The following is a 26,473-nucleotide window of genomic DNA, read 5'->3' on the forward strand; positions in this document are numbered from 1 at the left end:
TTATAGTGACCCAGTCCATTAGATTTGTACAAAAACAATATAATTATACTTATAAATACACATTATCAGTTAGTACAATTACTAGTTTACTATCATTAATAATAATACAGTTACAGTGGCTCACATGAGCCAATCCATACAGTATTAGTATACTGTCCCATATCATCACTCCCACCTACTACAACTATTGTGTTATCAGCTACACTAATTGCAGCTGGTCCTTCTCTTGCTGATGGAATTTGTCCTATAACTTCCCAGCTGTGACTGACCTTGTTGAACATGTTAATGTCACCAGTGAATACATTATTATTATGATCACTTCCTGTCTCCTTCACTCCACCTACTGTTAGTAGGTGTCTACCTTGTATGCTGACAGGAGCTGAATGGCACCACGGAGTATCTTGGTGTGAACTCCATTTCAACTGATAACTGGACAGAGTGTCCAGTGGAGCAGTAAATACTGCTGGGGATAGGTTGCCATCTTGATTGTACCCTCCTAGCAGGTAGAGGGTGTTGTGTTTTATCACTGGCCTCAGACTTGAGTGTGGTAATGGTAGATCGCTAGTAGTGTACCACTGTCCTGTGGTACTATCAAACAGTTCAGTAGTGGCTAATCTTCTGTAATGGTCATCTTTACCTCCAGTTATTATAAGTGTTCTCTGATAACCAGCAGCTGTGGCACAATCTCTTGGTGTAATCATCCTGGTGTACTCCTTTAGGTGATCACCATCTAGTGAGAATATCTTGTTGGTCACCATATGACTTCTACCCTCCCTCCAGCAGTAATCAACTGGTTGTTAAGGGTGGTCATGGCAAAGTAGTAATAAGAAATGTTGATAGGAGAAGGGCTCCATGAGTTGCTGACAGGAGTATACACGTGTATCTGGTATGACCACCCCACAGTCTCATAACTTCCTCCAACGTAGACCTCCCCATCACATAACACAGCAGTTTGGTATCCACCCTTTACTGGTGCAGGGGCTCCACCTTGCCACTTGATGTTCACTGGTCTACTGGATGGGTCTGCTGTGGGGAACTGCACAAGTTGCTTCTAAACAACAACAATAAATTAGTAACAACAATGTTAACATGTTATTTACACAACAAACACATATTTGGATAGATGAATAGTTACTATAGTAAGTGGTGACCAAACACATTAACCAGATTCACACATGATAAGTTATGTACATACACTAATAAGACTGGGACAAATTAATCTTACGTTTCATGTATGTGGTGGGTCAGTGTTTTGGCAACCCCAAAAAATTTATGTAATCACATGATCGCTAATATGGCTGTAGCCTCATTAATAAATTATTGTTCCAGCAGTTAATAGGTGTAGTAGCAAATCCATGAAACATGTGACTAAGCCTAACAAAGACTATTGCTAATAGTGTGAGTATGTTTCCATATAGGAATGTGGCGATTATGCCAGCATGATTGCAGGCATAGTAGGTATGTGTGGGAATCAGAGATCATGCTAACATTTTGAAGTGATTAAAAATCTGCAGATGGCACAATTCTGTCTTTAAAAAATTGATAACGTCATGCAGCCCAACAAACCGGCACGCAACACCGTGAGTATATTGACAGGAAGAAAGACGTGATTTTCACACATATGTAGCTCCATGATCTCTTATCCTATTGAAACCAACTTTGCTACAGAAATTCCCACGCAGTAGGGGAGTCTACATATATATGAAATTTGAAGAAAATTACCCCAGCCTTTTCTGAGATATGAGTGGCCAAAGACTCGATTTTTATCTTTGTTTTTTTTTCTACTTCTGCTACTTCTTCTACTTCTTTAGTCTACCATAAAATACAAACATGTACTCCGATCAAGCTTAAATTTGGTACACTTAACGGGCACATTAAAGCAAGTCTCAAAACCAAGTTTGGTGGGAATCAGATACAGAATCACAGAGTTATGAGCAATTACTAACGTAAAATAAGATCAAAGTTCTGTCACGCCCACAGGGTAAACCCCCATGAAGGATTGAGCTGAAAATCACTATGTAGATGGAGTAACCATCGTAGGAGTGCCTTTTGTGGTTTGAAAGGAATCCAGATAAAGGCCACTGAGATATGATACAAAACCCAACCTGTGTCACATTTACACGATTGAATTTTATGATTAAAACTATTAGTTTTCGCCTAGCTACCAGGCAAACCGCTTAGAGCTGTAGCAGCACCAACAGAAGCCAGCCAAGAACTCGTTGACTTAAACTTTATGCATGCATTAATTAACTAGCTATCATCTGTTGTAATTTCCTGTCTTTGTCTCTTTGTATCGCTTGTATATTTCAGGTTGTACCTATGCCATTTTTTATTAGCTGTGCTCATATCTACAACAGTGGTTATAGGACATCCTCACCCAAGTAGCCAGCTACCATGTACGCTACATCAGTGACCCTGACAGCTTAGGACACCTGCCTACCAACCCTGACGACCCTCACAACAGAATCAACATTGGTGATCCTGCACTGATTATCCTCCTGACAGCTACACCACCACTGCGTCAGCTAGTTCCTGGATACAAGCAGTCACTCCCTTTATTCTGCCAGCAACCCTTCCAGTTTCACTGAACGTGGTCATCTGGCATCACTCATTTCAAGCTGACTCACTTGCTCTCACCGCCCTGCACGAGCTAACTCACCTGCTTGCATCACACTCAACGAGCTAACGTATCTACTCACGCCACCAGCCACCGGATCCTGGAAGATTGTTAGCTACCGATCGTCACCATTGTCACCACGCCACTTACCACCCAAGCCAACTCACCCGCAGCCTGCTATGTTGCTTTGACCGCGACTCATCACGCATCACAAGCAGCTTCATCACAACACAACAGCAACTGTCACCCTTCGTCAATCAACACCACATCTTGCTTTAGCTACTTCTCCAGTCGCCTGATGCTGTTGACTGACCAGCATTTTACAGTTTCCTCAACCTCGCAGCAGTGAAGTCAGCATCATTTTCTCTACCACCCACCGGACAGGCACTAGCTCAAGCACCACTATCTCAGACACCTATCCAGCAATTTCCAGCAGTCATCACTCAACTGGCACTTCTGTTTGGTCCTACAGCTCCTTCCCTGAACTTTCATCACATCACGTGATCTCGCCACTGGCGCAGTTTACCTTAGCCTCATCACTTCACGGCTCCAAATTGTCCAATGACATGAGTTCATCATTCACAACCCATTCAATGAGGGGGTAGTATTGTTGCAGCACCCAACCACGAACTAGACTTTATGCATGCATTAATCAACTGGCTAACATCTGTTGTAATTTCCAGTCTTTGTCTCTTTGTATCGCTTGTGTGTTTCATGTTGTACCTATGCCATTTTTATCAGTTGTACTCATATCTACTATAATGATTATTAGTGCTGTACACCTACAAAATTTTTGTCACTAGTTAATTGCCTACCAATAATTGGAAATAACCAGTTAATTGGTTTGTGTGTATATTGGCAGACATAATGTGTACTCAACAAGCCTGCTGGAAGGTTTAGGGTGGTACCAAAGTGACCACCAACATCCTGTCTTGCAATAACAATTATTATAATCACATATTTGCACATTCTTTGAGGTTATGTTATGATGTTAACACTTGTCAGCAGGAGTAATTTATGGTTTACTAAATGGGTGGGCAATAACTGGTTTAAAGGTTTTTTCACCGATTATTGGCTGACCTAGACAACGTTATTTGCACACCGGTGTACAGCACTAGTGATTATAGCTAGACAGCAGACCTGGTCATCCTCGTCCGAGTACCCCAGCTACCATTCATCAACGACTACAGACCAATGGGCTGAAAATTGGCATGTAGTTGGAATAATCATCATAGAAAGTCCTTGCAGTAGTACAGAAGAACTGGATTACAAAGTACTTTGTTGTGATTCAAAAGCCAACTACATGTATCAAAAGCAGGATCGAGATACTCCAATAAAACAGTCACCCTAACCAGTGAACATTCAGCTGCCGAGATACTCTAATAGAACAGCCACCCTAGTACTGGTTCACTCTAGAGATTCAGACCATTACAAGTCACCCTGTAGGGAGATCAGCTTGAAATCAGTCACCCTGTAGAGAGTTCAGCCACAAACAAATAACCTTGTACAGAGTTCAAGTCACCCTGTAGGGAGATCAGCTTGAAATCAGTCACCCTGTAGAGAGAGTTCAGCCACAAACAAATAACCTTGTACAGAGTTCAACTACAAGTAAGTCAGTCACCTTGTAGAGAGCTCAGCTAAAACAAATCACCCTGTAGATAGATCGACTAGACACAAGTCACCCTGTAGAGAGATTAACTAGATATTTACCCTGCAGAGATATCAGCTAGAACCAAGTCACCATGTAGAGAGTTTAGCTACAAAAAAAATCTCCCTGTTAGATCAGCCAGAAACAAGTAACCCTGTAGAGAGTTCAGCTACCAAAAATTTCACTGTAGAGAGATCAGCCACAAACAAATCACACTGTAGAGAGATCAGCTAGAAAAAGGTACCCTGGAGTGTAGTGAGTTCAGCTAGAAAAAAATCACCCTGTAGAGAGTTCAAGTCATCCTGGAGAGAGATTAGCTAGAAACAAGTTACCCTGCCTGTAGAGAGTTCAGCTATAAACAGATTAGCCTGTACAGAGTTCAGCTTAAAACAAGTCACCTTGTAGAGAGTTCAGTTACAAAAATGTTCCTTGCTGAGAGATCAGCTACAAGCAAATGACACTGTAGAGAGATCAATTAGAAAAATTTACCCTGTAGAGACATCAGCTAGAAACAAGTTATCTAGTGAATTTAGCTACAAACGAGCCACCCTGAGAGAGATCAGTTACAAAAAAATCACACTGTAGAGAGATCGGCTATAAAAAGAGAGTTCAGCTACAAACAGATCACACTATAGAGAGATCAGCTATACACACAAATCACCCTGTAGAGAGATCAGCTGCAAACAAATCACACTGTAGAGAGATCAGCTATGACATCAGCTAGAAATAAGTCACCTTTTAAAAAGATCAGTTAGAACAGAGGCACCATGTAGAGAGTTCAGTTACAAACAAATCACCTTTTAGATCAGCTAGAAACAAGTCACCCTGTAGAGAGATCAGCCAAAAACAAGTCACCTTATAGAGAGCTCAGCTACTAAAAATTCACTCTGTAGAGAGAAACACTATGAACAAATTACACTGTAGAGAGATCAGCTAGAAAAAATTACCCTGTAGTGTAGAGAGTTCAGCTACAAACAAATCACTCTGTACAGAGTTCAGCTTTAAACAAGTCATCCTGTAGAGAAATTAGCTAGAAATAAGTCACCATGTAAAGAGGTCAGCTACAAACAAACTATCCCATAGCGAATTCAGCTACATCTTCTTTCTCTGTACTGAAAAAAACACAAGTTAAATAACTCCAAAATGGCAATAAGACGGCTTTGGTGTATACAATTACAAAAAGAAGTGATATCTAATCCAAAACAGTCAAGCTGTAAAAAAAAGGTGTGGCCCCTAAAAAGGCCATGGTGAAAAAAAAAGTAAAATCCAAGGTGGCAGCCAAGAAATGGCTGTGATGGTAGGTTAATGGTAAATTTAATAACGACACTTCAGGTAAACTTGGTGCTGCTTGGTCTTGGCACCAAATTCTGTCATTATTAAAATTTTTACCATTAACCTGCCATCACAACCATTTCTTGGCTGCCACCTTGGATTTCACATCTTTTCTCACCATGGCCTTTTTGAGGTCCGCACCATATTTACAGCTTGGCTGTTGTGGATTAGATATTATTTACTCTAATAAAGCAGTCACGTTCAAATGAAATGCTCTAATACAGCAGCCAGCTAAAGAATTCAAGACTATTATGAAGCTTAAAAATCATGAAAATGGTCTGATACAACAATAAACTGATCATGACATTATTGGCCAATTATGGTAGCATAATTTTGGGAGTAATGGGTCAAAAGCATAATAGGTGCTTTTTCAGCAACTGGCTGCAGAATTCTCAATTTTTGGAGCATAATAGCCTCATGCTTATTCCCATAAACAGTTCATGTAGCCCTATACCTTGTAGACAAGAAAATGATGAAAGAACAATAGTAAGTTGAGTATATACTGTGGGGATAATGGAGTCAATAATACACTAGAGTAGAGAGGTTTAACATACAATACTCCATGAGTGGCAATTTATCAATGACATGTACAACTGCCCTACATTATCTGATCAAACCTGTACAGGTCTATCTCCATTGGAAAAAGGATTGAAAAATAATATTGTAAACACTAAAGTTGTAGAACAGTGAAAAACAAACAATATTGACTAAAACAGTAAAATGGAGTTTAACCAACATTAACCGCACAAGATGTTAATGGAAGGAGGCACCAGCTGCCACCAAATGGGGTCTATAATTAGAATGAGTTTTAGTTGGATTCAAACCCCACCAACTGTATGGAGTAGGGAGGGTCAATGGAATGTTTTTGGGCTTGTTGCCATATTGTTTTGAATTTGTATCCAGTAGGCCAATTTGCTGTTCTAGCCTATCAAATCAAGTTGTAGCTGAAATAAAGCATCTAATTGGTCAAAAAAGAAAAATAGCATAAGGCCCAAAACTCCAGCATTTGTCACCAGACCCTATTCAAAATGCACTGGATGGGGTCTGGGCACAGGACTAGCATACTCCTGCTGTGAAGCATGTTGTTCCGCCAATTGATCCAAACCACCTCCTCCGCATCCCTGGTGCAACGGCAAGCCAGGACCAGATCAGACAAAAACTCATTGTTGTTGGGACAAATGGGTTCAAGTTTTATTGCTGGCAGCCCAATGGGTACTCAGTTTGCTGCTAATGATGCTATGTAATTGTGCTCAAGTTCACTGCTGGCGGCACACAGCATCACTCAAGTAAGCAGTGTCAAGCCCGCAGGAAACAAATAATGGTCAAGCCTGTTGCTGTCAGCACAAAGGGTGCTGAAGTTCATTGGCAGTGGCACATAGGGTTCCCAAGCTCATCACTGAAAGTGTATCGCCAGGAGGGGTACATAGTGCTCAGGTTTGTTACGGGTGGCACACAGAGCACTACATAAAGACAAGCTCATGGTCAGTGCTGACAGCACCTAGAAGTGTTGAATTTCATTGTTATGTGGTCAGCCTCCAGTACCCCCACCCCTTTTTTCATCCGTCCAATTCATAGTGGTTGTAACTTCATAATAATACATATAATTATATCTTATACTTTATCCCACAGACTTGAAACTGCCCATCCCGCCTATCTCTCTCCTTTCACTTCCTACATTTGTTAGGATGGAAACTTCACACCTCCAGGAGCAATCGGAGGACTCCAGTCTCAAAAATCCTTGTCTGGCCGACTGTTACACATCTCTAGTGTCAGTTCTGTGCTCTGTGCACCCAGACAAGTTCAGCCACTATCGTCCTTGCTTACTGCAGATTCATAGGTGATGGGTGGGTAATTTATGATAGCTCCTATCATTACCAAGTAGTAAACATAAAATCCTTAGAAAAGGGTCAAATGGATGTGCACCTCTGGAATGAAATATTTACCGGAAGAGTAAAAGATGTTGCCCACTGCAGAATTTGTCCACTCCAACACAGACTTCCCCCAAGCCCAAGATGCCCATCTTGCAGTACCTCAATCCCTTGGTAGATAGGGTCAGCAGGAATTCAGACAGATCTCAGATGACATGCTCAACAACCACAGGGGTAATAGGTGTAGTTTTCACCCAGCCAAATTTGCTCATCTCTACTCCGAATGCTAAGGCCAACATCCAGTTTCTGACAGTTCATCTGCAAAAAAAGGAAAGATCACCCTTATCCAACAAAGGGAACTCACCGAAGACACCGATTAGGGCTGAGGTAATTATGCTCATGATTCTTTGCATCACTCTATTCAGAATTTCCTGGAAAAAGCTTGCATTATGCTCCAAAACTTATGCATCATTCTCAAAATTATTCTGTGATTGCTATCCCACTAGGGACCGGTGAGAAGGCCAAAGCCTGTGAATACAGGGAGTCAGAAACATGTAACTGAAATGTTGAAGAATTCAGAAAACAATCCCAGACCCAGTGGTGACTTGATCCCCAGCAACATGCAGTCTAGGCATGCACCAAAGGAGCCACAACAACCGGGATCCATGATTCAACCTGTACTTAAAGATCGACTTCTTGCCAGAAATGGTTTTATCTGCGAATGCTATCCCACTTGGGACCTGTGAGAAGGCTACAGCCTGTGAATACAGGGAGTCATTAACATATTCTGACATAAAATGCAGAATGAACTGTTTATTTAAAATTCTATGGTCATAAACACAATATTTCAATGTTCTAATAGAGTAGTATGCAAACAAAAAATAGGATTGATCACTTTATTAGAGTATATATAGGTGAATATTCTATTAGAGTATCTTGATCTGGTATTAGAGCATCTCAATCTGATGACTGTTCTATTAGAGTATATCAATCTTTCATTCATATTATTATTATTTATTATTATTAGTGCTTTACAGTGACCAGCACTGAAGGTCTGATAATCCTTTCAAAATGCATAGTGCTAGAATAATGATTTCTGGCATTATGCTGAAATTTATTCCGGCATTATTACCACACCCCTAGCACTGATATGGTGATCAAGGCACCCAGTCTGGACAATGGCATGATTACTAGCTGTATTAGTCATACATGTTGTCAGTGGCATAATGAAAATCAATGTGTTAAAATTAAAAGTAAAACATTGTGTCTGGTAAAACCTCTATGGTATTCCTCTCACTCCCCAGACAGTATCTAATACCACCATTATATACCCTATCCTCTAAGGACGTGATCACCCACCTCAACGAGGTTCAGCTTACAATTACATGCTGGGGTGACCCTATAGCTAGAATGGTTTGTAAAGGAAGGTCCTTAGTTAATACAATTGGGATTACTCAATTACAACCCACCCCCACCCATATAGGCAAGGATGGGGCATATACTAAAGACCTGTTGAGACTGAACAGCCAAATCAGGATTAACAGCAAACACTGACCCCTGACTCACAGGTGTCTCCACTCCACTACACCTAGATGGCTGGAAACAACAACTTCGCCATCATCCAGACTATGATTTCTCTAGCTAAATCCTTCGGGGCATACAGTACAGTTTCTGTATTGGGGCTAAATCATCTAGTGTCCATTAACAAGAACATGTTGTCAGTACAACAACACCCTGAAGTCATTGATACCCTTGGTCCATTCCCATCAACTTCCGCCCCAGTGGTTCATATCAACCGATTCGGAGTTACCCCCAAGAAGCACCAATCGTGCCTCATAACTGACTTGTCATTCTCAGAGGAGGCAAGCATCAACAATTCTATTGATCCAAACCTGCGCACTAAAGTATATTACCTAGAACAAGTGGCCTAGAAAACATCACTACCGGGAAAAGACTCTATGATAGCCAAGATAGACCCGTCAGTTAATACCAGTATCTCCAGTGGACTACCACTACTTGGGCGTGCAATGGAAAGGCAACTTCTATATCAATGCCAAGCTTCCATTTGGCCTTTGAACAGCTCCCAAGATCTTCAATGAAGTGGCTGACACCTTAGAATGGTGCATTGCGTCAGAATGAGTTGCGATTGTATACTACTACCTAGATGACTTTGCTGTCCTGGGCCCACTAGGAACGGAGCAAAGTGGCCAGAGCCTTAGGATGATCAAAACAGTCTTTAGTGAGCTGGGCATAGCTCTGGCCCTTAAGAAACAAACAGGACCCACGTAGTGCAATAATTGAATTCCTGGGGATATTCATCCCATCAAGAACTGTCTCCCAGCTGACAAGAAGTTCACAATCCATAAGAAATTACAGGCAAAACCCCACCCATCATGCACTAAAAAAGAGCTAGAGTCACTGCTAGGAATCATGCACCATGCCTGTACTGTCATACCAGCTGGGAATGCCTTTGTCCATCAGATGATTTTGCTAAAAAGCTCAGTTGAGAAACCTCACCACTACACACTTCCTGGCTATAAGTTAGGAATTAACATCACAAAGAATTGGAGTTACAAAAAGAAGACACTTACTGTGCATGGGACAAACTCACAGACAAACCAATACGTATACCTATATTCATGGTACTTGCCCTACATGCAGAACCATTTCATTAACTGCAGTAACATGAATCAGAAGCATTAACGATCATGTCCTAAACTAGGTAGCATGCATGGTGATATCATGAACCTTCATGCAAGCCTAATAATAGTGAACATGGAGTCTCAACAGCAGAATTATGTGGTGCTATCCTATCATGCAGGCACTGCAATAATGTGGTCAATAGTATTTAAAGCAAGTTGTAGCTATACTGCAAACAACTGAAGGTTTGAGCAAATACACAGGTACACACTTCATCACATCACAAAGAATTGGAGTTAGAAAAAGGAGGCTCTTACTCTAATAGAACACACAGGACAAACATACAGACTGCACCTAATTGGCCTGCCCATACCTGCCTATACTTATCAAATGTGCTACTGTATACTTTTCCAACAGTCCATATGTGGTGTAGCAATACCAGGATGCTGTGAACTTACTATAAGAAAATTTTTCAGTTAGAAAAAGTATGCACGAAAAAGCAAAAAAAAAAAAAGTTTTGTCACTGGCGGGATTCGAACCCATACCCTACACAGCAGTAACCACAACAACTTCAGGGAGGTACTTTACAAACTGAGCTGTTTATTGTGTGGTTAGCAATGGAATGCAGCTGAAGTTTTCTCTACATCATGGCCTTCAAGGTGCTGTAGCGGACAAAGGAACGCACATAGAAGCTTGCAATAAACTTTGCGACGTAGCTAGATGGTGAGCATTTCATTTTGCGTGTGAATCATGTCAATATGTGCACGGATTGCCAAGTAATCATCGTCAATAGCTGACACATGGAAAAGTGTGCCACAAAAAGGTGGGACTGAGAAGAAGAAAAAAAAGTTGTAATGGGCAGGAATCGAACCCGGGACCTCTGGGTTTACAGTTCTATGCGCCAACGCATTGGCTGTTTATTCGTGGTTTTGACAGAAGCATAGCTCAAGCTTTCCTTTACACCAACGTCTTCAACGCTTTATAGAGAACAAAAGGAAGCACGTAGCAATTTGTAACAACAAACTTGGAGTTACCAGATGATGAGCGCTTATTTTTGTTAAAGTCCCATGTCGATACGTGCTTTGGTTGTTGAGTTACGGACATTGGAGACAGACAAACAGACAGCTTTTCAACTTTATATATATATAGATGGTAGTGGCCCAAGCAGCTGGCACACAACACCATGAGTATATTGACTGGAAGACTGCATGTTGTTGGGGATCAAATGATCACTGAGTCTGGAATTTTTTTCTGCATTCTTCAACATTTTAGTTACATGTTTATGACTCCCTGTATTTCACAGGCTTTAGCCTTCTCACAGGTCCCTAGTGGGATAGCATTCACAGAGAGACAGAGAAGAAACAAAACGTGATTTTCACAATCATGTAGTTCCATGGTCTCCTATCCAATTGGAACCACATTTGCTACAAAAATGCCCGTGCAATAGGGGAGTCTACATACAAAAGTTGAAGAAACTTTCCCCAGCCATGTCCGAGATACAAGCAGTTAAAGTTCCAGATTTTTTTCATTTTTTTTCTTTTTCTTCTACTACTGCTTCTTCTTTTCGCAAAACTCTACCATAAAACACAAACATGTAGTCCAATCAAGCTGAAATTTGGTACGATTGACGGTGCCGAATTGTAGCTACTGCACTAGGCTATCAGTGGTATAAATTGTGGGCTGTGAAGTATAGGGTACTAGGAGAAAGAGCAGTTTAAATTTGTAGTTTGAGAAAATGCCAAATATTTACGTGGCTGGGGTTCCGGACACCACTAAAAAGGGTGTACCTGCCATTGTTATGGGAAATGCTGCACTCTATTTAGTATCATGGCCCAGCACAGGACTGATAGCATTGTGTTTGTCTGGTTACTGTGTTGGTGACAGTGATTGTAAAGAAGCAGAACTGCTGCCAGCCTTACTCGGACCATGTAGTGCCGTTGAAGATAGGACATTTGATCTACTGCCTGGAATCTGTATCAGTCCTTGCCTTAACATTGGAACAGCATAGTTAAGTAGTGTGGACATGCGGATCCTTGCTTGGGGCTTTTCCAGGCTGCTTATTGTGTTGATCGCTCGTGATAGTTAACACTACACAGGTAATGGGCATGGATTCCAGTTGTATTATCTCTAAATCATGAACAAATTTCTAATGCATGTGCAAACTTTGTCTGGAAACATCCGCCCCTACCTTAACTCAGTGAAGGAATGAGCTGAAAATTGCTATGTAGATGAAGTAACCATCGTAGGAGTGCCTTCTTGTGGTTTGAAAGGAATCCAGACTGCAACTGTAACCTTTTTGTGGTTTGAAAGGAATCCAGACTGCAACTTTAAGTGAGTGATAAGTGGAGCCATGAACATTTTTTGACATTTCCTATATACACACATTTGCTTCTTGGTGACTGTTCTAATAGATCAAGCTTTTTTACGGTTGGATTTGACTGAATCACAAAAGGTCCATGCTATGATGGTTAGCCTATCTGCATACTGATTTTTAAGTTGTTTCTGTCAGTATTTTACCCTGCAGGCATGACAAAACATTCCACTGCAATTTTTGAAAACCACTCATAACTTTCCACCACTTCTACAAATCTGTACACAAAATAGAAGACAAAAGGAAATCATATGCACTATAATATGCTCTTTATACCCTCAAAATTTGAAAAGATTTCAATTAGGGTTCAGTTATTGGAATATAAAATAAGGGTGCTATCTAATGCAAGTACATCTGTATCAAAGCACAAGTGCCTGTGGTATAAGTGTCACTTCGGAGACTCACCTGCAAGTGGTAAAAGCTTACGAGTAAACTGACATGAGAGAAATAGGAATAGAAAATTAATGATGTACTATGTGCTACCTGAAGAATAACCACTAGTTCTATATAGCAGTATGTGATAGCTAATAGTTTGTCTACTAACCTTCAAATGTTGATTTTCAACTCTTAGGTGCGAATTCTCCCCTTTGAGATCATCAACCTCCACCTTGAGGTCATCAACCTTGAGGCTATTGTTCTCCACCTTGAGGCCATTAGCAGAAAATTCCGTTAAATAAATTATTTTTTAAATTCCGTAGCAACTTGTTGAAAGTGTTTTGGGTCGATCTGAAAGCTTGTTTGGGCTTAGTTTTACCTAACCAATACTGCCTCATCGTCGTCAGAGAAAATTGAGGTTGGTTTTTGGGTGATGTTGTTTTGTGGGCCATGCCTACTCCTTTGTGGTCCCTACTATACAGTACTATCGTAGTGTATGATATGCATTAGATAAAGCACTTGCGCGAGTGCTATACGGGAATATAGCACGAAAAGAGTGGGCGAGAGACAAATATAGTACAAAGCCGAGTGCTATATTTCACCTCGAGACCACTCTTTGAGTGCTATATTTCCCATATATCACAAGCGAAGGCAGTGCTTTATCTGGTACAGAGAACTGTCAACTTGAGATACACACAAGACACACGAAACAATTAGAAACTCACGGAGGAGTGTTATTATCGGTAGAATAGGCACTGCGCCTGTGTTTCGCCTGCGTTGCACTGTACTGCGTCTTCATTTGTCAGTCTAGTCCGTCTTCCCAACTACTAAAAGTTTTCGATTGTGGTACTTTAATAAGCATATTTCTGTGATATTTCTAGGACTCATCCGTTTATGTGAACAAAATGTAGTAAGAACGTTCACTGCTGCTGACCACAAGCAACCATCATCGAAATCTTCAAGTGTATCTATAAATTAAATCCAGTGGTTTTGCTCTTACTGGTAGGGTTGACTGGTCAGCCAGTGCAGTCAGGCTATCAGCCTAGACTGGCTTGGTTGATTGGTTGTACTGGCCAGAATGTGAGTGATTACTCACTCAAAGTAGGCTATCAACCTACAAAATAGACCTGACAGTTCTATAACTACCTAATATAGAACTGTAGTCCATTAAAGTGTTCTATAACTGCCCGATATAGAACACTTGTGCTTGTATGGCAAATATAGAACACTTTTTTTGCTTTGATCCTCCCACGCAAAGTTCTTTATGTATATATATTATATCTAAGTTTCTATTGTATAGACTGCACATTGTGGGGGATCATGTAACTACTGGGTTTGGGATTTTATTTCTGCATTCTTCATAGTTTCAGTTACATGTTTCTGACTCCCTGTATTTACAGGCCCTAGCCTTCTCACAGGTCCCTAGTGGAATATCATTTAATACAATATATAATTTATATATATACATATCTAATCCAAAACAGCCAAGCTGTAAAAAAAGAGTGCGGCCCTCAAAAAGGCTATGATGAAAAAAGATGTGAAATCCAAGGTGGCGGCCAAGAAATGGCTGTGATGGTAGGTTAATGGTAAAAATTTTAATAACGACAACTCAGGTGAATTTCATCTGAATTGTAGTTATTAAAATTTTTACCATTAACCTACCATCACAGCCATTTCTTGGCCGCCACCTTGGATTTCACAGCTTTTTTCCCCATAGCCTTTTTGAGGGCCGCACTCTTTTTTTACAGCTTGGCTGTTTTGGATTAGATTTTACTTCTTTTTGTGTTTGTATACCCCAAAGCCGGCCATAGGTCGGCCTTGGGGATTTGTAAACCTATCTTTTTTCTTTACCACAGGAAGAAGAAAAGATGAAGCAGATGTACTTTAAATAATTCTGATTTTATCAGTAAAATTAATGTACAAATTATATATATAATACATATAATATTTATTACAGAACTCTCCATGGTGGTTTCTTTGTAACTGAACACTCCTTGTAAATCTGTAAATCATCAAACATGTTATAACTCTATAGAGAAAGTTATAACTCTATAGAGAGATCAACTAGAAACAATCAATAGAGAACTATCTATTTGTTTGTAGCTGAATTCGTTATATACGTGATTTGTTTGCAGCTGAACTATCTACAAGGTAACATCTTGATGACTTCTACATGACTTCTACATGACATCTTCCAACTGCTCTCTCTACAGGGTGAATTGTTTGTAGCTGAACAATCTACAAGGTAACTTCTTCTAGCTGATCTCTCTACAGGGAGATTTGTTTGTAGCTGAACTCTCTACAGGTGATTTGTTTGCAGCTGAACTCTCTACATGATGGTTTCTTTGTAGCTGAACTCTCTATAAGGTAACTTCTTCTTGCTGATCTCTCTACACGGTGATTTGTTTGTAGCTGAACTATCTACAAGATAACTTCTTCTAGCTGATCTCTTTACAGGATGATTTGTTTGTAGCTGAATTCGTTATATACGTGATTTGTTTGCAGCTGAACTATCTACAAGGTAACATCTTCTAGCTGCTCTCTCTACAGGGTGAATTGTTTGTAGCTGAACTCTCTATAGGGTTATCTGTTTGTAATTGAACTCTCTACAGGATGGTTTCTTTGTAGCTGCTCTCTCTATGGGGTGACTTGTTTCTAGCTGATCTCTCTACAGGGTTAACTTGTTTCTGGCTGAACTATCTACAGATGATTTGTTTGCAGCTGAACTCTCTACAAGGTGATTTCTTCTAGCTGATCTCTCTACAGGGTGATCTGTTTGTAGCTGAACTTTGTACAGGGTGATTTGTTTGCAGCTGAACTCTTTATATGATGGTTTCTTTGTAGCTGAACTCTGTACAAGGTAACTTCTTCTAGCTAATCTCTCTATAGGGTGACTTGTTTGTAGCTGAAATCAACGTTGAAACCGGGTCACTACTGCTGACCCGGATGACCCACTGACCCGGATAGCAATCCGGGTCAGACCCGGATTTGACCCGGATGTGACCCGGATTAATTAAAGCTGAGACGTGTTTCAGCTAGTCTCAAGCGAGCGAACGAGTCTACATTTTGAGCGTTCGATTTGTGTTGAGTAAATATTGCAACTTCAGCCTAGCTGTAGGTTGAAGACCAAAAAAAAAAAAAAAGGTCTTCACCTACTGACAATAGCTACCCCTCACCATAGATACCCTCAATTTCGTGCTACATACTACACTTACTAACAAATGAGCGTGGCTGAGCGTATGTTGGTATTGCGATAAGTGGGCGTGGCTCACGAAAGAGCTACGCGATAGCGTTTATAAGTTTCCACGTCGTCAAACGAACAATTTCGTTTCTCACATGATCCAATCCGGGTCAGACCCGGATAAATTGTAAACCGGGTCAGACCCGGATGACCAGGAGAAAATGTGACCCGGATGACCCAGATGACCCGACCCGGTTTCAACGCTGGCTGAAATATCTGCAGGGTGATTTGTTTGTAGTTGAACTCTCTACAAGGTGATCCTTCTAGCTGATCTCTCTACAGGATGACTTTTTCTAGCTGAACTCTCTACAGGGTGATCTGTTCATAGCTGCACTCTCTACAGGGTGATATGTTTGAAGCTGAACTCTCTACATGGTGGTTCCTTTGTGACTAAACTCTCTATAAAGTGATGCCTTTTAGCTGATCTCTCTACTGGATGACTAATTGTTTCTAGTTGATCTCTCTATAGAGTTATAACTTTCTCTATAGAGTTATAACATGTTTGTATAGCTGAGCTCTTTACAGAGTGGTGTTTTTGATTGGTTGCTGAACTCTCCAGCTACACGGTGACTTGTTTGTACTATAGAGTGACTTGTTTGTAGCTGAAGTCTCTATAGAGTGACTTACTTGTAGCTGAACATTGCATAAAGTAACTTGTTTGTGGCTAATCTAGATGAACTCTCTACTGGGTAGCTATTTTGTAGCTGAACCCTTTACGCAGTGACTTGTTTGTAGCTGAATTCTCTACAGAGTGGATTGTTGTCTCTACAAGGTGACTTGTTTATAGCTGAATTCTCTTCAGTGTGACTTATAATGTTCTGAATCTCTACAGCAACATATTTGTAGCTGAACTCTCTACAGGGTGACTTGCTTGTAGCTGAATTGTCTATAAGATTAACTGTTTGTAGCTGAACTCCCTACAGAATAACTTGCAATGTCATATAATTCTGTAATGGAGTAAGTTATATGCGTAGCTGAATGCTCTATTAGGGTGACTGTTCTATTAGAGTATCTCGATCTCGCATATGCTACACGTAGTTGACTTTGGAATCATAACTCAGTAGTTTGTAATCCGATTCTTCTGTACTACTGCAAGGAATTTCTATGATAATTATTCCAGCTACACACCGATTTTCAGCTCACTGCTCTAAGCGGTTTGCCTGGTAGGTGTGAAAACTGATAGTATTTTTATTCATAAAAATCGATCGCGTAATTGTGACACAGGTTGGGTTTTGTGTCATATCTCGATGGCCTTTAACTGGATTCCTTTCAAACCACAAAAAGGCACTCCTACGATAGTTACTCCATCTACATAGCAATTTTCAGCTCATTCCTTCAAGCGGATTACCCTGTGGGCGTGACAGACCTTCGACCTTATTTTACGCAAATAATTGGTCATAACTCCGTGAATGTTTATCGGATTCCTACCAAACTTGGTACTGAGATTCGCCTTAATGAGCCCTTTAAGTGTACCAAATTTCAGCCCGATTGGAGCACGCATTCGCATTTTATGGCGGATTTTGCAAAGTGTGCGAAAAGAAGTAGAAGAAAAAAACGAAGAAAAAAAAAACCCAAACTTTGACCGCTCGTATCTCGGAAATGGTTTTAGCAATTTTCGTCAAATTTGGAATGTGGACTCCCCTACCTAGCCGGCACTTCTGTAGCAACTTTGGTTTCAATCCGATAAGGAATCACGGAGCTACAAAGGTGTGAAAATCGCATTTACTTTCTTCCTGTAAATATACTCACGGTGTGGCGCGCCGGCTTCTTGGGCCGCACGACACACTACTGTGTATCTTGATATAGCCATTATTATAGAACTGTCAAACAATAGCTTTCACATACCATTTTAGTATGGGCATTTAAAGGCACCACTAAGGGCTTAACTCACACATTGCCTGGGCAATATCTAACATGGAATGCTCTAAAATTCCAATAACATATCTATGAAATTGTAAAAATTTACCATTCTGTTGTGGTAAGCTAGAACTTTAATTTATACAGTAGAAATTAAGTGAGATGAACTACAACGGCAATTATGGGTTTGGGTGTATAGGTGTGGAGATGCACTGGTTTAAACCAAAAATTTAGATGTTTTCCTGCACATTTTTACTTCTTGGTGAATGTTCTATTAGGGTAGCTTTTTAAACCAGGCATGCACCCACTTTACCGAAATTGTTTCCAGAAAGTGTGTGTGTACTTACCTATCTTCCTATGTTTATCCGTATGCTCCCACTTGAGAAAAATCATTAAATGGTAAAATTAGCTTGCACGTAAGAAGTAAAAGTGAAATAAAGTCTGTATTAAACTTCCGCACAGGTAAACTTTGCTCTGAGGTGGTTTCTTCTCAGTGGTCTGAAAAATGGGTAGGGTTGTCATTGAAAAAATCAACCTCTATGGTTTCTCCTCCACCTCTGGGTGATCAATCTTCCCCAAGTCTACATCAAAACCATAGGGTAATAATACGGTGATTCCCCTTGCTGTTTCCGTAGTGCGCATTTTAATTTTCTACAAATTTTCAGGTTTTTAAATAAAAATGGGCAGCAGCATCAGTGATGCTGTTTAGTGCTCTTCAATGCTTCCATGAATGGTACATTACATGGTGGCCATTATACTATTGAAATCAGATGAGTGTTCTTGGGGAAATGGATGCTGCGAGTTTCTAAATCATAGCATGAGCAAGAACATCAGCTTGCGTTGGCACGTGAACACTATAAAGGTCCACTTAATAAGGTCCAAAAAGGAGCATGGGAGTTTGTAACCCAACCTTGGACTTCGTTATGTGAGTTTCAGTGGGTTTATTTTTATTGCAGACCCATAAAGCACTGTTTTAGCAAAATTGAAGTACTGCGAGTCACCTTATAAGCAAGTGTATTTTGTAGAGCATCTCACCCTATAACCCAAAAAGTACTGGACAACATTCTAGATGTTCCTGCCCATTTTTATGAATATGAGCCAAAATCAGTCAAAATGTACGACACGGCAATGTCCCAAACAAAAGGCATTTGGTCTCTTCCGAATCCACCATTTAAAACTAGACCATTGGTAGGCTCCATCCTCTAAGTTACAAGTTAATCCACAGGGGGTCGATTTTATCATTTCCAACCCTAAATGGGTATGGCGATTCTTCATATATAAGTACTTTGTAAACAGTCTTCCCTTTTGGTTTTATAGATGTTTAACACCTTTAAAACAACATTGAAGGCCTTTTGGGCTACCAGAGATAGCGTATTCTTTGAGTTGAAAGGGGGTACATACGAACGAAAGTGAAGGGCAGCCTCGAGGCTTTGTCTAAACAATTTGCGTGAAAAAACACAATATAGGCACACTATAAAACAGTTAAGAAGATACTCATGTGCATAATTTGCTGTTTAAAGTGGTTTGTTATAGTTATGCTTCCTTAGCAGTACATAGCAATGTAATTATCAAAATACAAAATAATTCATGAATTTTGAAATACGCTAAATTACAGTATTTACAAATCTAATTGTCTAGCTGAATTAATAATAACAATAGCATCAATATAAACTACAATTATATACATGGTTGATTAATTGCCTATTTGGTTAGAATGGGATAGTATTAATAACTACATGGGTACCTGGTTGTTAGAAGTAGCATTACATCAACTTGTTATACATATTCAGATATGCTTTTATTAGCTAATACTCTCATTACTTTCAAAATCACGAAAGGTCCATGCTACAACAGTTGATCTATCTGCATACTAATTTTTAAAGTTGTTTTTGTCAGTAGTTTACCCTGCAGGCATGACAAACATTGCACTTGCAATTTTTGAAAACTACTTGTAACTTTGCACTACATCTGCAAATCTGTAGGAAGATAGATGCATAATAATATGGTCTTTATATACCTCACAATTTGAAAAAATCCAGTAAGTATTTAAATTATAACATTAGGGTGCTGTCCGACTGTGAGTGCTTATATGTATCAAAGCATAAGTGGCTGTGGTATAACCACTTGGGTGACTCACTTGCAAGTGGTAGAAGCTTTACAAGTTAACTGACATTTAGGTGTAAGATAGAGAAATAGGAATATATAGACCTTCTGGCCTTCTGGAGATAGCTCTTTCCCTGAATTTCCTCATGCAATAAAACGAATTAATCCTGAAAGCAGTGGTTTGGAGCTTTTAGGGTCTCCTGTGTGGGGACCACCTACTTTTTTGATTCTTTTTTGTCTAGTAAACTGGAAAAAACTGCATCTATTCAGGATAAGCTTGCAGAACTTGGAGATCCTCAAATTGAATTGAATTTGCTTAGGAGCTGTCTCAGTGTTTGTAAGATCACTCACATATTGCACTGTGTCCCTTCTTCATCATTAGGCTGCTTTCCATCTGTGTTTGACTCTAACCTATGCGACTGTCTTAGTAGAATTTTGTGCTGTAGCATCTCTGATAATGCTTGGTCTCAAGCTACTTTGCCATTCCGTTTAGGAGGCTTGGGTTTGCGTGAGTCCCAACGCTCTTCACATCCAGCCTTTTTGGGTTCCTGTAACTCAGCCCGGATTTTGGTGTCCCATTTAGCACCAAATTTTGATGTGACTTCCTTTTTTCCAGGTGAAAATTGTGCTATCTCCTATTTCCAAAGTCTATCCATCTTGCCTTCTAACTTATCTTCCCAAAATGACTTACAGGCTTCCCTTGATGATCAATTATTTGCAAGCATTTTCAACACCTCCACAATCCGTGACCAGGCTCGTTTACGTGCTGTTGCTCACTCCTCTGGTGTCAGCAGTGGCTGGCTGAAGGCCATCCCTCAACCAACATTGGGTTTGGCCTTTTCTCCACATGAGTTTGTTATCGCTGTCCGTTTATGGTTGGGTGTTCCTCTTTTCCCATTGTTACCACTTTGTACATGTTTGTCTGTCATAGATCAGTTTGGTGACCATCTTCTTGGTTGCTCTCATGGCCCACTACGTATCCTACGCCATGATGCTCTTGTTTCTATAGTACATCATGCTCTACTGCAAGATCACCCTGGTGTTCTCCGTGAGCAAAGCATTGCCTCTGATCAATCTCGTCCTGGGGACATTTACCATCCTGATTTTACTCTAGGCCGTCCTGCTTACTTTGACCTCTCTGTCAGGTGCACAACTCAGCCTTCCTTTATTTCCGCTGCTGCATCTAAGGCTAGGGTAGCTGCTGCTGCCGGTGAGGAAGCTAAGGATGACCATTGTTTGGAAACTGTTAATAACCATGGTGGTGAATTTTTTTCCCCTGGTTTGCGAGTCGTTTGGTGTTTGGACACCCTTTGCTTTATCAACCTTATCCACGATTGACGACCGTACCACTGTTAAAAGTGGTATTCCCAGACAGTTTGCAAGGAAACAATTGCTTCAGCGCTTGTCAGTTACTCTCTGGCGATATAATGCCAAAATGATCCTGAGGCATTATGGCTTATGCCCAGAAGATGGCATAGACTTGTTGAACTAAGTTATTAATTAAGGTTGTTTTGTAGTTAAGGTAGCTAGTTTTTGTAGTTAAAGTACTTAGTTTGGTAGATAAGCTAGTTAGAATTTTGTACAGCAAATTTTAGTTTACGGGATTATACATAACTCAAAAAATATATATATATATATATATATATATATATATATAGACAATTAATGATGTACTATGTGCTACCTGAAGAATAACCACTAGTTTTATATAGCAGTATGTGATAGTTAATGGTTTGTCTACTAACCTTCAAATGTTGATTTTCAACTCTTAGTTGTGAATTCTCCCCTTTGAGACCATCAACCTCCACCTTGAGGCCATTATTTTCAGTCTTGAGGCCATCATTTTCAGTCTTGAGAACACCAACCTCTCCCCTCAGCTCCTCATTACTTATTGTCATATCCTCCAGTTGGGCGGTCAGTGAAGTCACCTGTACAGTAACAATGTACAAATGATTCTCCTGTTGATAATAAAACTACTGAATTGTTATTTTCACAAAAGCTAATGAATACTGTACACAGTAGCCAAATACTCCAATAGTACAGTCATGGCATAATCATGAGTGAGTGGTGATCCTTTATCAAACAGTACAGTAGTAGGAATCCCCGAAAGTGACGTGTGCCACCCAAAATTCCGCCTTTAAAATTAATCTAGCGACATCTTACGCCACGAAAATCACCTTTACAGAATAATTAGTCCATCTAAAATGAAATACAGCATTAAAAACAAGAAAACATTTGTGACCGTCTCAGCAAAAACCTGACTTGTTCGCACAAGCACGCCTATTGAGCAAAACGAAATTTTTAAATAATTCGTAAAATTACGTCTGTAGTTTATTTTCAGTATAGTTGCTGTACAAATCAATTATCTTACTCTTCCTACTGTCTAGTGCTATAATTTCAAACCTACACATCACAGAAGGCTGAAACTTTGGTGATCCATTCCTTGGACACTGCTAATAAGGCTGAGTGAATAAATTTTTTTTTTTAATTGTACGAACAAGTCGGGTTTTTGCTGAGACGGTCACATTTACCGGTGACCGGATATAGAATTTTAAAAAAGTTTCCAAAACTTGAAATTTCGTCTCACTGACTGCCTCACTCACCCACTGACCACAGTTGCAAGCCTAGAGCCCAAATGAAGCAGTGCACAGTCACCACTTTACATCACAAAAACAAACTCACCCGTGGGATGTGCCTTTTGGGGTTCCAACGAGTGTATGCCCTGTATTGTGTGCCTTGTCATTCCTTTTATCTACAATCAGGTTGGTTTTCTTCTTCAAGCATTGAAACCATACTGAGGCGTTAATTTTCCATATCAACACTTCTCTGAAGACTCCACAAAATTATTTCAGAAAGCGCTTATGCTGCTGAGAGAGCGGGGCGCTTATAATTTCAAGTGTTGTACGTGAAACATAGTATAGCCTAAATATTGTGAGGGACAAATATTTCGAGGTTGAGCAATGTTGCTAAAAATAAAATTTTCATGGATTTGCAAACACTCTCAAAATGTATTAGACTATATGGAGGTCTAAATATTTCAAGGATAAAATTTTCGCTGATACCTCCCAAAACCACGAAATCAATGAAAATTTCCCCCCTCAAAATATTTAGGCTATACGGCATTAAGGCTGATGAGTTGTCACTTAGACTTTTGCCGACGCCTGGACTGCAGAGATTTGCTATGTTACTTAATAGATGGACTGATACTTGACGGCTTGTTCCTCTGAACACACTGACTCAGCCGAGGTCTCAGCCACTCAGTGCCAGATGGCGAGATGAGCAAGTGATTGGATAGTACTCGAGTGGAAGTTGTATTACTTCATCCTGTTAGTTGAGACTAGCTCCTGACAACTGAAAGGGCCTGTTTGTTTGAACAACTTCTGGCCCGGGTGTATAGAACACAGACCATCATACTCAGAGACGGGTCATAGATCTGAGCGGCACCACTGCTACTACAAGGTAAGCTATGCACGTTACTGCAGGCCTATGTGCTTCCAATTTTGTACTTTAATAAGCTGTACAGGAACTTAATAGCTAGTTCAGAAGTTACACTGTAGCTAACTAGCTGTGCTAGCTACAACAAAAAATTAAACAAACTAGTATTTTTTAAAAATGTTAATTATTTTAAAAATGAAGTAGGGATCTATGCAATAAAAAGTAGTGAAACAATTAGGAGATGGCATTACAGCATAGCTCAATGGGGAAGTCCGCACTTTGGCACTTCATTTTTAAATTAACAATTTTTTAAAATACTAGTAAGATCCTTTAAATCAACACTGACACTAATCTACACTAGACCACAAAGATTTAATGACATTCAAATATCTATAAGTGAGTACAAATACAGTATTAATATTAGACAATGGAGGATGAAGACAGAAAGCTAGCTTGACGTTCGGTGAGATAGTTTACTTTTACCAATAATTCTGACAATGATATTATAAGACGGCCGATTCTATATTTTTAACAGCACTGGACAAATAACTGTAAAATAAGGGTGTAACCTGCCATAGCAAAAAAGTAAATTATTGAGATTCTCTGATAGACCAGTCAGATAACAGTATCGGTGACTGTATCATTAGGGTGAGTGATTGCTCTATTAGAGTATCTTGATATTTAATCTGGTCGTCCCATGCATTCTTGAGATAAAATTCGAAGCCCTCAAAGTTAATCTATTACAGCTTTCACTTTATACACTTGACAGGTAATGCAAACACATTATTTAATTGCACACGATTAAGAATTTGTTGATTTGATGGTATAATTTTGGAATAACATGTACAGGTGGTTAAAACAAACAAGAATTAACTTTTAAAATCATCAATAAAATCCATGGAGTTTAATAGCTCTTTAAGGAATCCAATTTGGTACACATACACTTTCAATTCAACACTGCATGTAGTACTACTGTTCATTTAGTGAAGGGAACATGGAGTTACATATGCATGCAAAATTGTTACAGTTGAACCTCTCTAATCCCACACCTGTGTAATCCAGAATCCTCTCTAATCCGACCAAAATGTCATTTACTAACACTTTTGCATAGAAAACAATCTCTGTAATCTGACACCTCTGTACTCCGTAATCCGACACAAAATTTGATTCCCTAGACTTGGAAATACATTGTTTTTGACCCTTGTAATCCGACATAGAATAATAGCAGCATTAAAAACAATCACAGAAAATAATTTTTAAGCAACCAAAGCATTTAACTGGTCAACAATAATTTTTAAAACATAATACTTGCAAATTCTAGAATTAATTCATGTTGTGTGGTCCGTTTTACCTGTATTTACTGCATTATCTGACATAATTTTAGATATTGCACAGTGTTACAGAGGTGATTTGATAATCCAACAACCTCCTTCTTAATCCAGCAAAATTTATAGCTCCCATTGAGTATCGGATTAGAGAGGCTTGACTACTCCAATTCATGACACACTACTTGGGTGGTTTGATTTTTTGGTCCTGCTCTCGACACCTACTATGTATCTCTAATTTCACAAACCTGTTGTTGTTGAGATGATGACTGAGCAGATACCTCAGCCCACCATACTATGGGACTCATCCCATCACGACCAGCCTGATGACTACACACATTTTTTACCCTCTTGATTTCCAATGAGACCTCCATCACTGAAGGACGTTTCTTGGGGTTGTCACTCAAACATGATGTCACTAGTGGCACTAAGCCTGCAGCCCCTCCAGTAAACATGTCAAGGTATGTCTGACGCCTTGTTCCCTCTGAAGCCACTTCCCATTTATCAGTGTCACTATTGAGCAGTAGTTTATCAGTTGGTTTAGGCCACTGTTGGGTAATGACATTAAGAGCCACTCCTCCATAGGAAAATACATCCAATGAAGGACCATAAACTGGCTTCTGAACAAATGCCTCGGGTGGCATGAAATCTGGTGTTCCTGGGATGTTAGTCAGTGTCATTTTACTGTCAGTCTGCATCACTTTAGCAACACCCAGGTCAGTGATCTTGGCTTCAAGATGGCCTCCCAGTAATATGTTATTTGGGGTGAGGTCACGGTGTACGATTGGAGGATTCCTACTATGGAGGTACCTTAGACCGAGGCACACTTCATCCAATATGGATAGTTTGACATTCAGTGGTATATTGTTGTAGTCCTCCACCAGGCCCCTCAGGCTATGTTGCATCTTTTCCATTACCATAACAGGTAATCTGTACTGGTCACGTGCTGGATAATACACTCCTATGATGAACAACTATATAGGCGAGGTCACGTGACAAGTATCATACCTAGAAACTGAACGATACACGGATGACGAATGGTACTCCAAATTTGACACTCGTTAAGAAAATCAGTTGTAATCTTACGACGCCCTTCAGTTTGAGGCCATTCCAACAAGATCGAGTGTACCTCCTTGGCGGCGCACAGTGTTCCTTGATAGTCGACCTCAAACACTCTCCCATAAGCACCGCGACCAATTTCCTTTCCCGTGGGATTCACATCATAGAGGGTAAGATCAGTGGCGACTCTAGTAGCCATCGAGTGTCTGTACTTATCGAGGTACTTGTAAACTAGCGGATAAAAGAAGGGCGTAGCTTAGTATTAGCGACCTCGGACCAATTTTAATTATTGCATATTTTGAATTTTTACATTACAGGTGTGTAAAAAAGATTATTGAGGATACCAGATCTGAAAACAGATTTTCAATCTTATTCCATTGTCTTTTTATGGCTAGTAATGTCTGTCAGTGTAAGCCTCGAGTGTAATGGTTTTTTTGTACACAGTTTCTCCATAGGGAAAATGGCACCACTAAATTTTCTACAACTCATAACTTCAGTAAACGTGAGAATTTTTCCACCAAATTTGGACCCAATAATGTAAACATGTATAGAAACAAATTGCACACTTAACTACTTTTGGTTTTACAGGAATTCGTCAAATT

The 26,473-nt window shown here is 39.9% G+C and overlaps 2 protein-coding genes across 2 annotated transcripts in view; both read right to left on the reverse strand.

The window, feature by feature from the left end:
* The window catches only part of LOC136265424 (M protein, serotype 5-like), a 35,821-nt gene extending 22,733 nt beyond the window's left edge, over positions 1-13,088 (reverse strand). Inside the window, exon 1 of the mRNA XM_066060271.1 lies at positions 13,021-13,088. The gene's annotated coding sequence lies outside the window, so the exon portion shown is untranslated. The remainder of the gene's footprint in view (positions 1-13,020) is intronic.
* Positions 1-26,079, reverse strand: LOC136265418 (uncharacterized). The gene is made up of 4 exons (XM_066060265.1): positions 25,821-26,079; positions 25,061-25,773; positions 21,798-21,980; positions 1-1,051 (listed from the first exon to the last, which is right to left on the reverse strand). The coding sequence occupies exons 1-4, from the start codon at positions 26,068-26,070 to the stop codon at positions 752-754; spliced, it is 1,446 nt and encodes a 481-aa protein (XP_065916337.1). The 5' UTR covers positions 26,071-26,079; the 3' UTR covers positions 1-751.
* Positions 26,080-26,473: the final 394 nt, after the last annotated feature.

This window comes from Dysidea avara, chromosome 9 (assembly GCF_963678975.1).
Source record: "Dysidea avara chromosome 9, odDysAvar1.4, whole genome shotgun sequence".
Lineage (NCBI taxonomy): Eukaryota > Metazoa > Porifera > Demospongiae > Dictyoceratida > Dysideidae > Dysidea > Dysidea avara.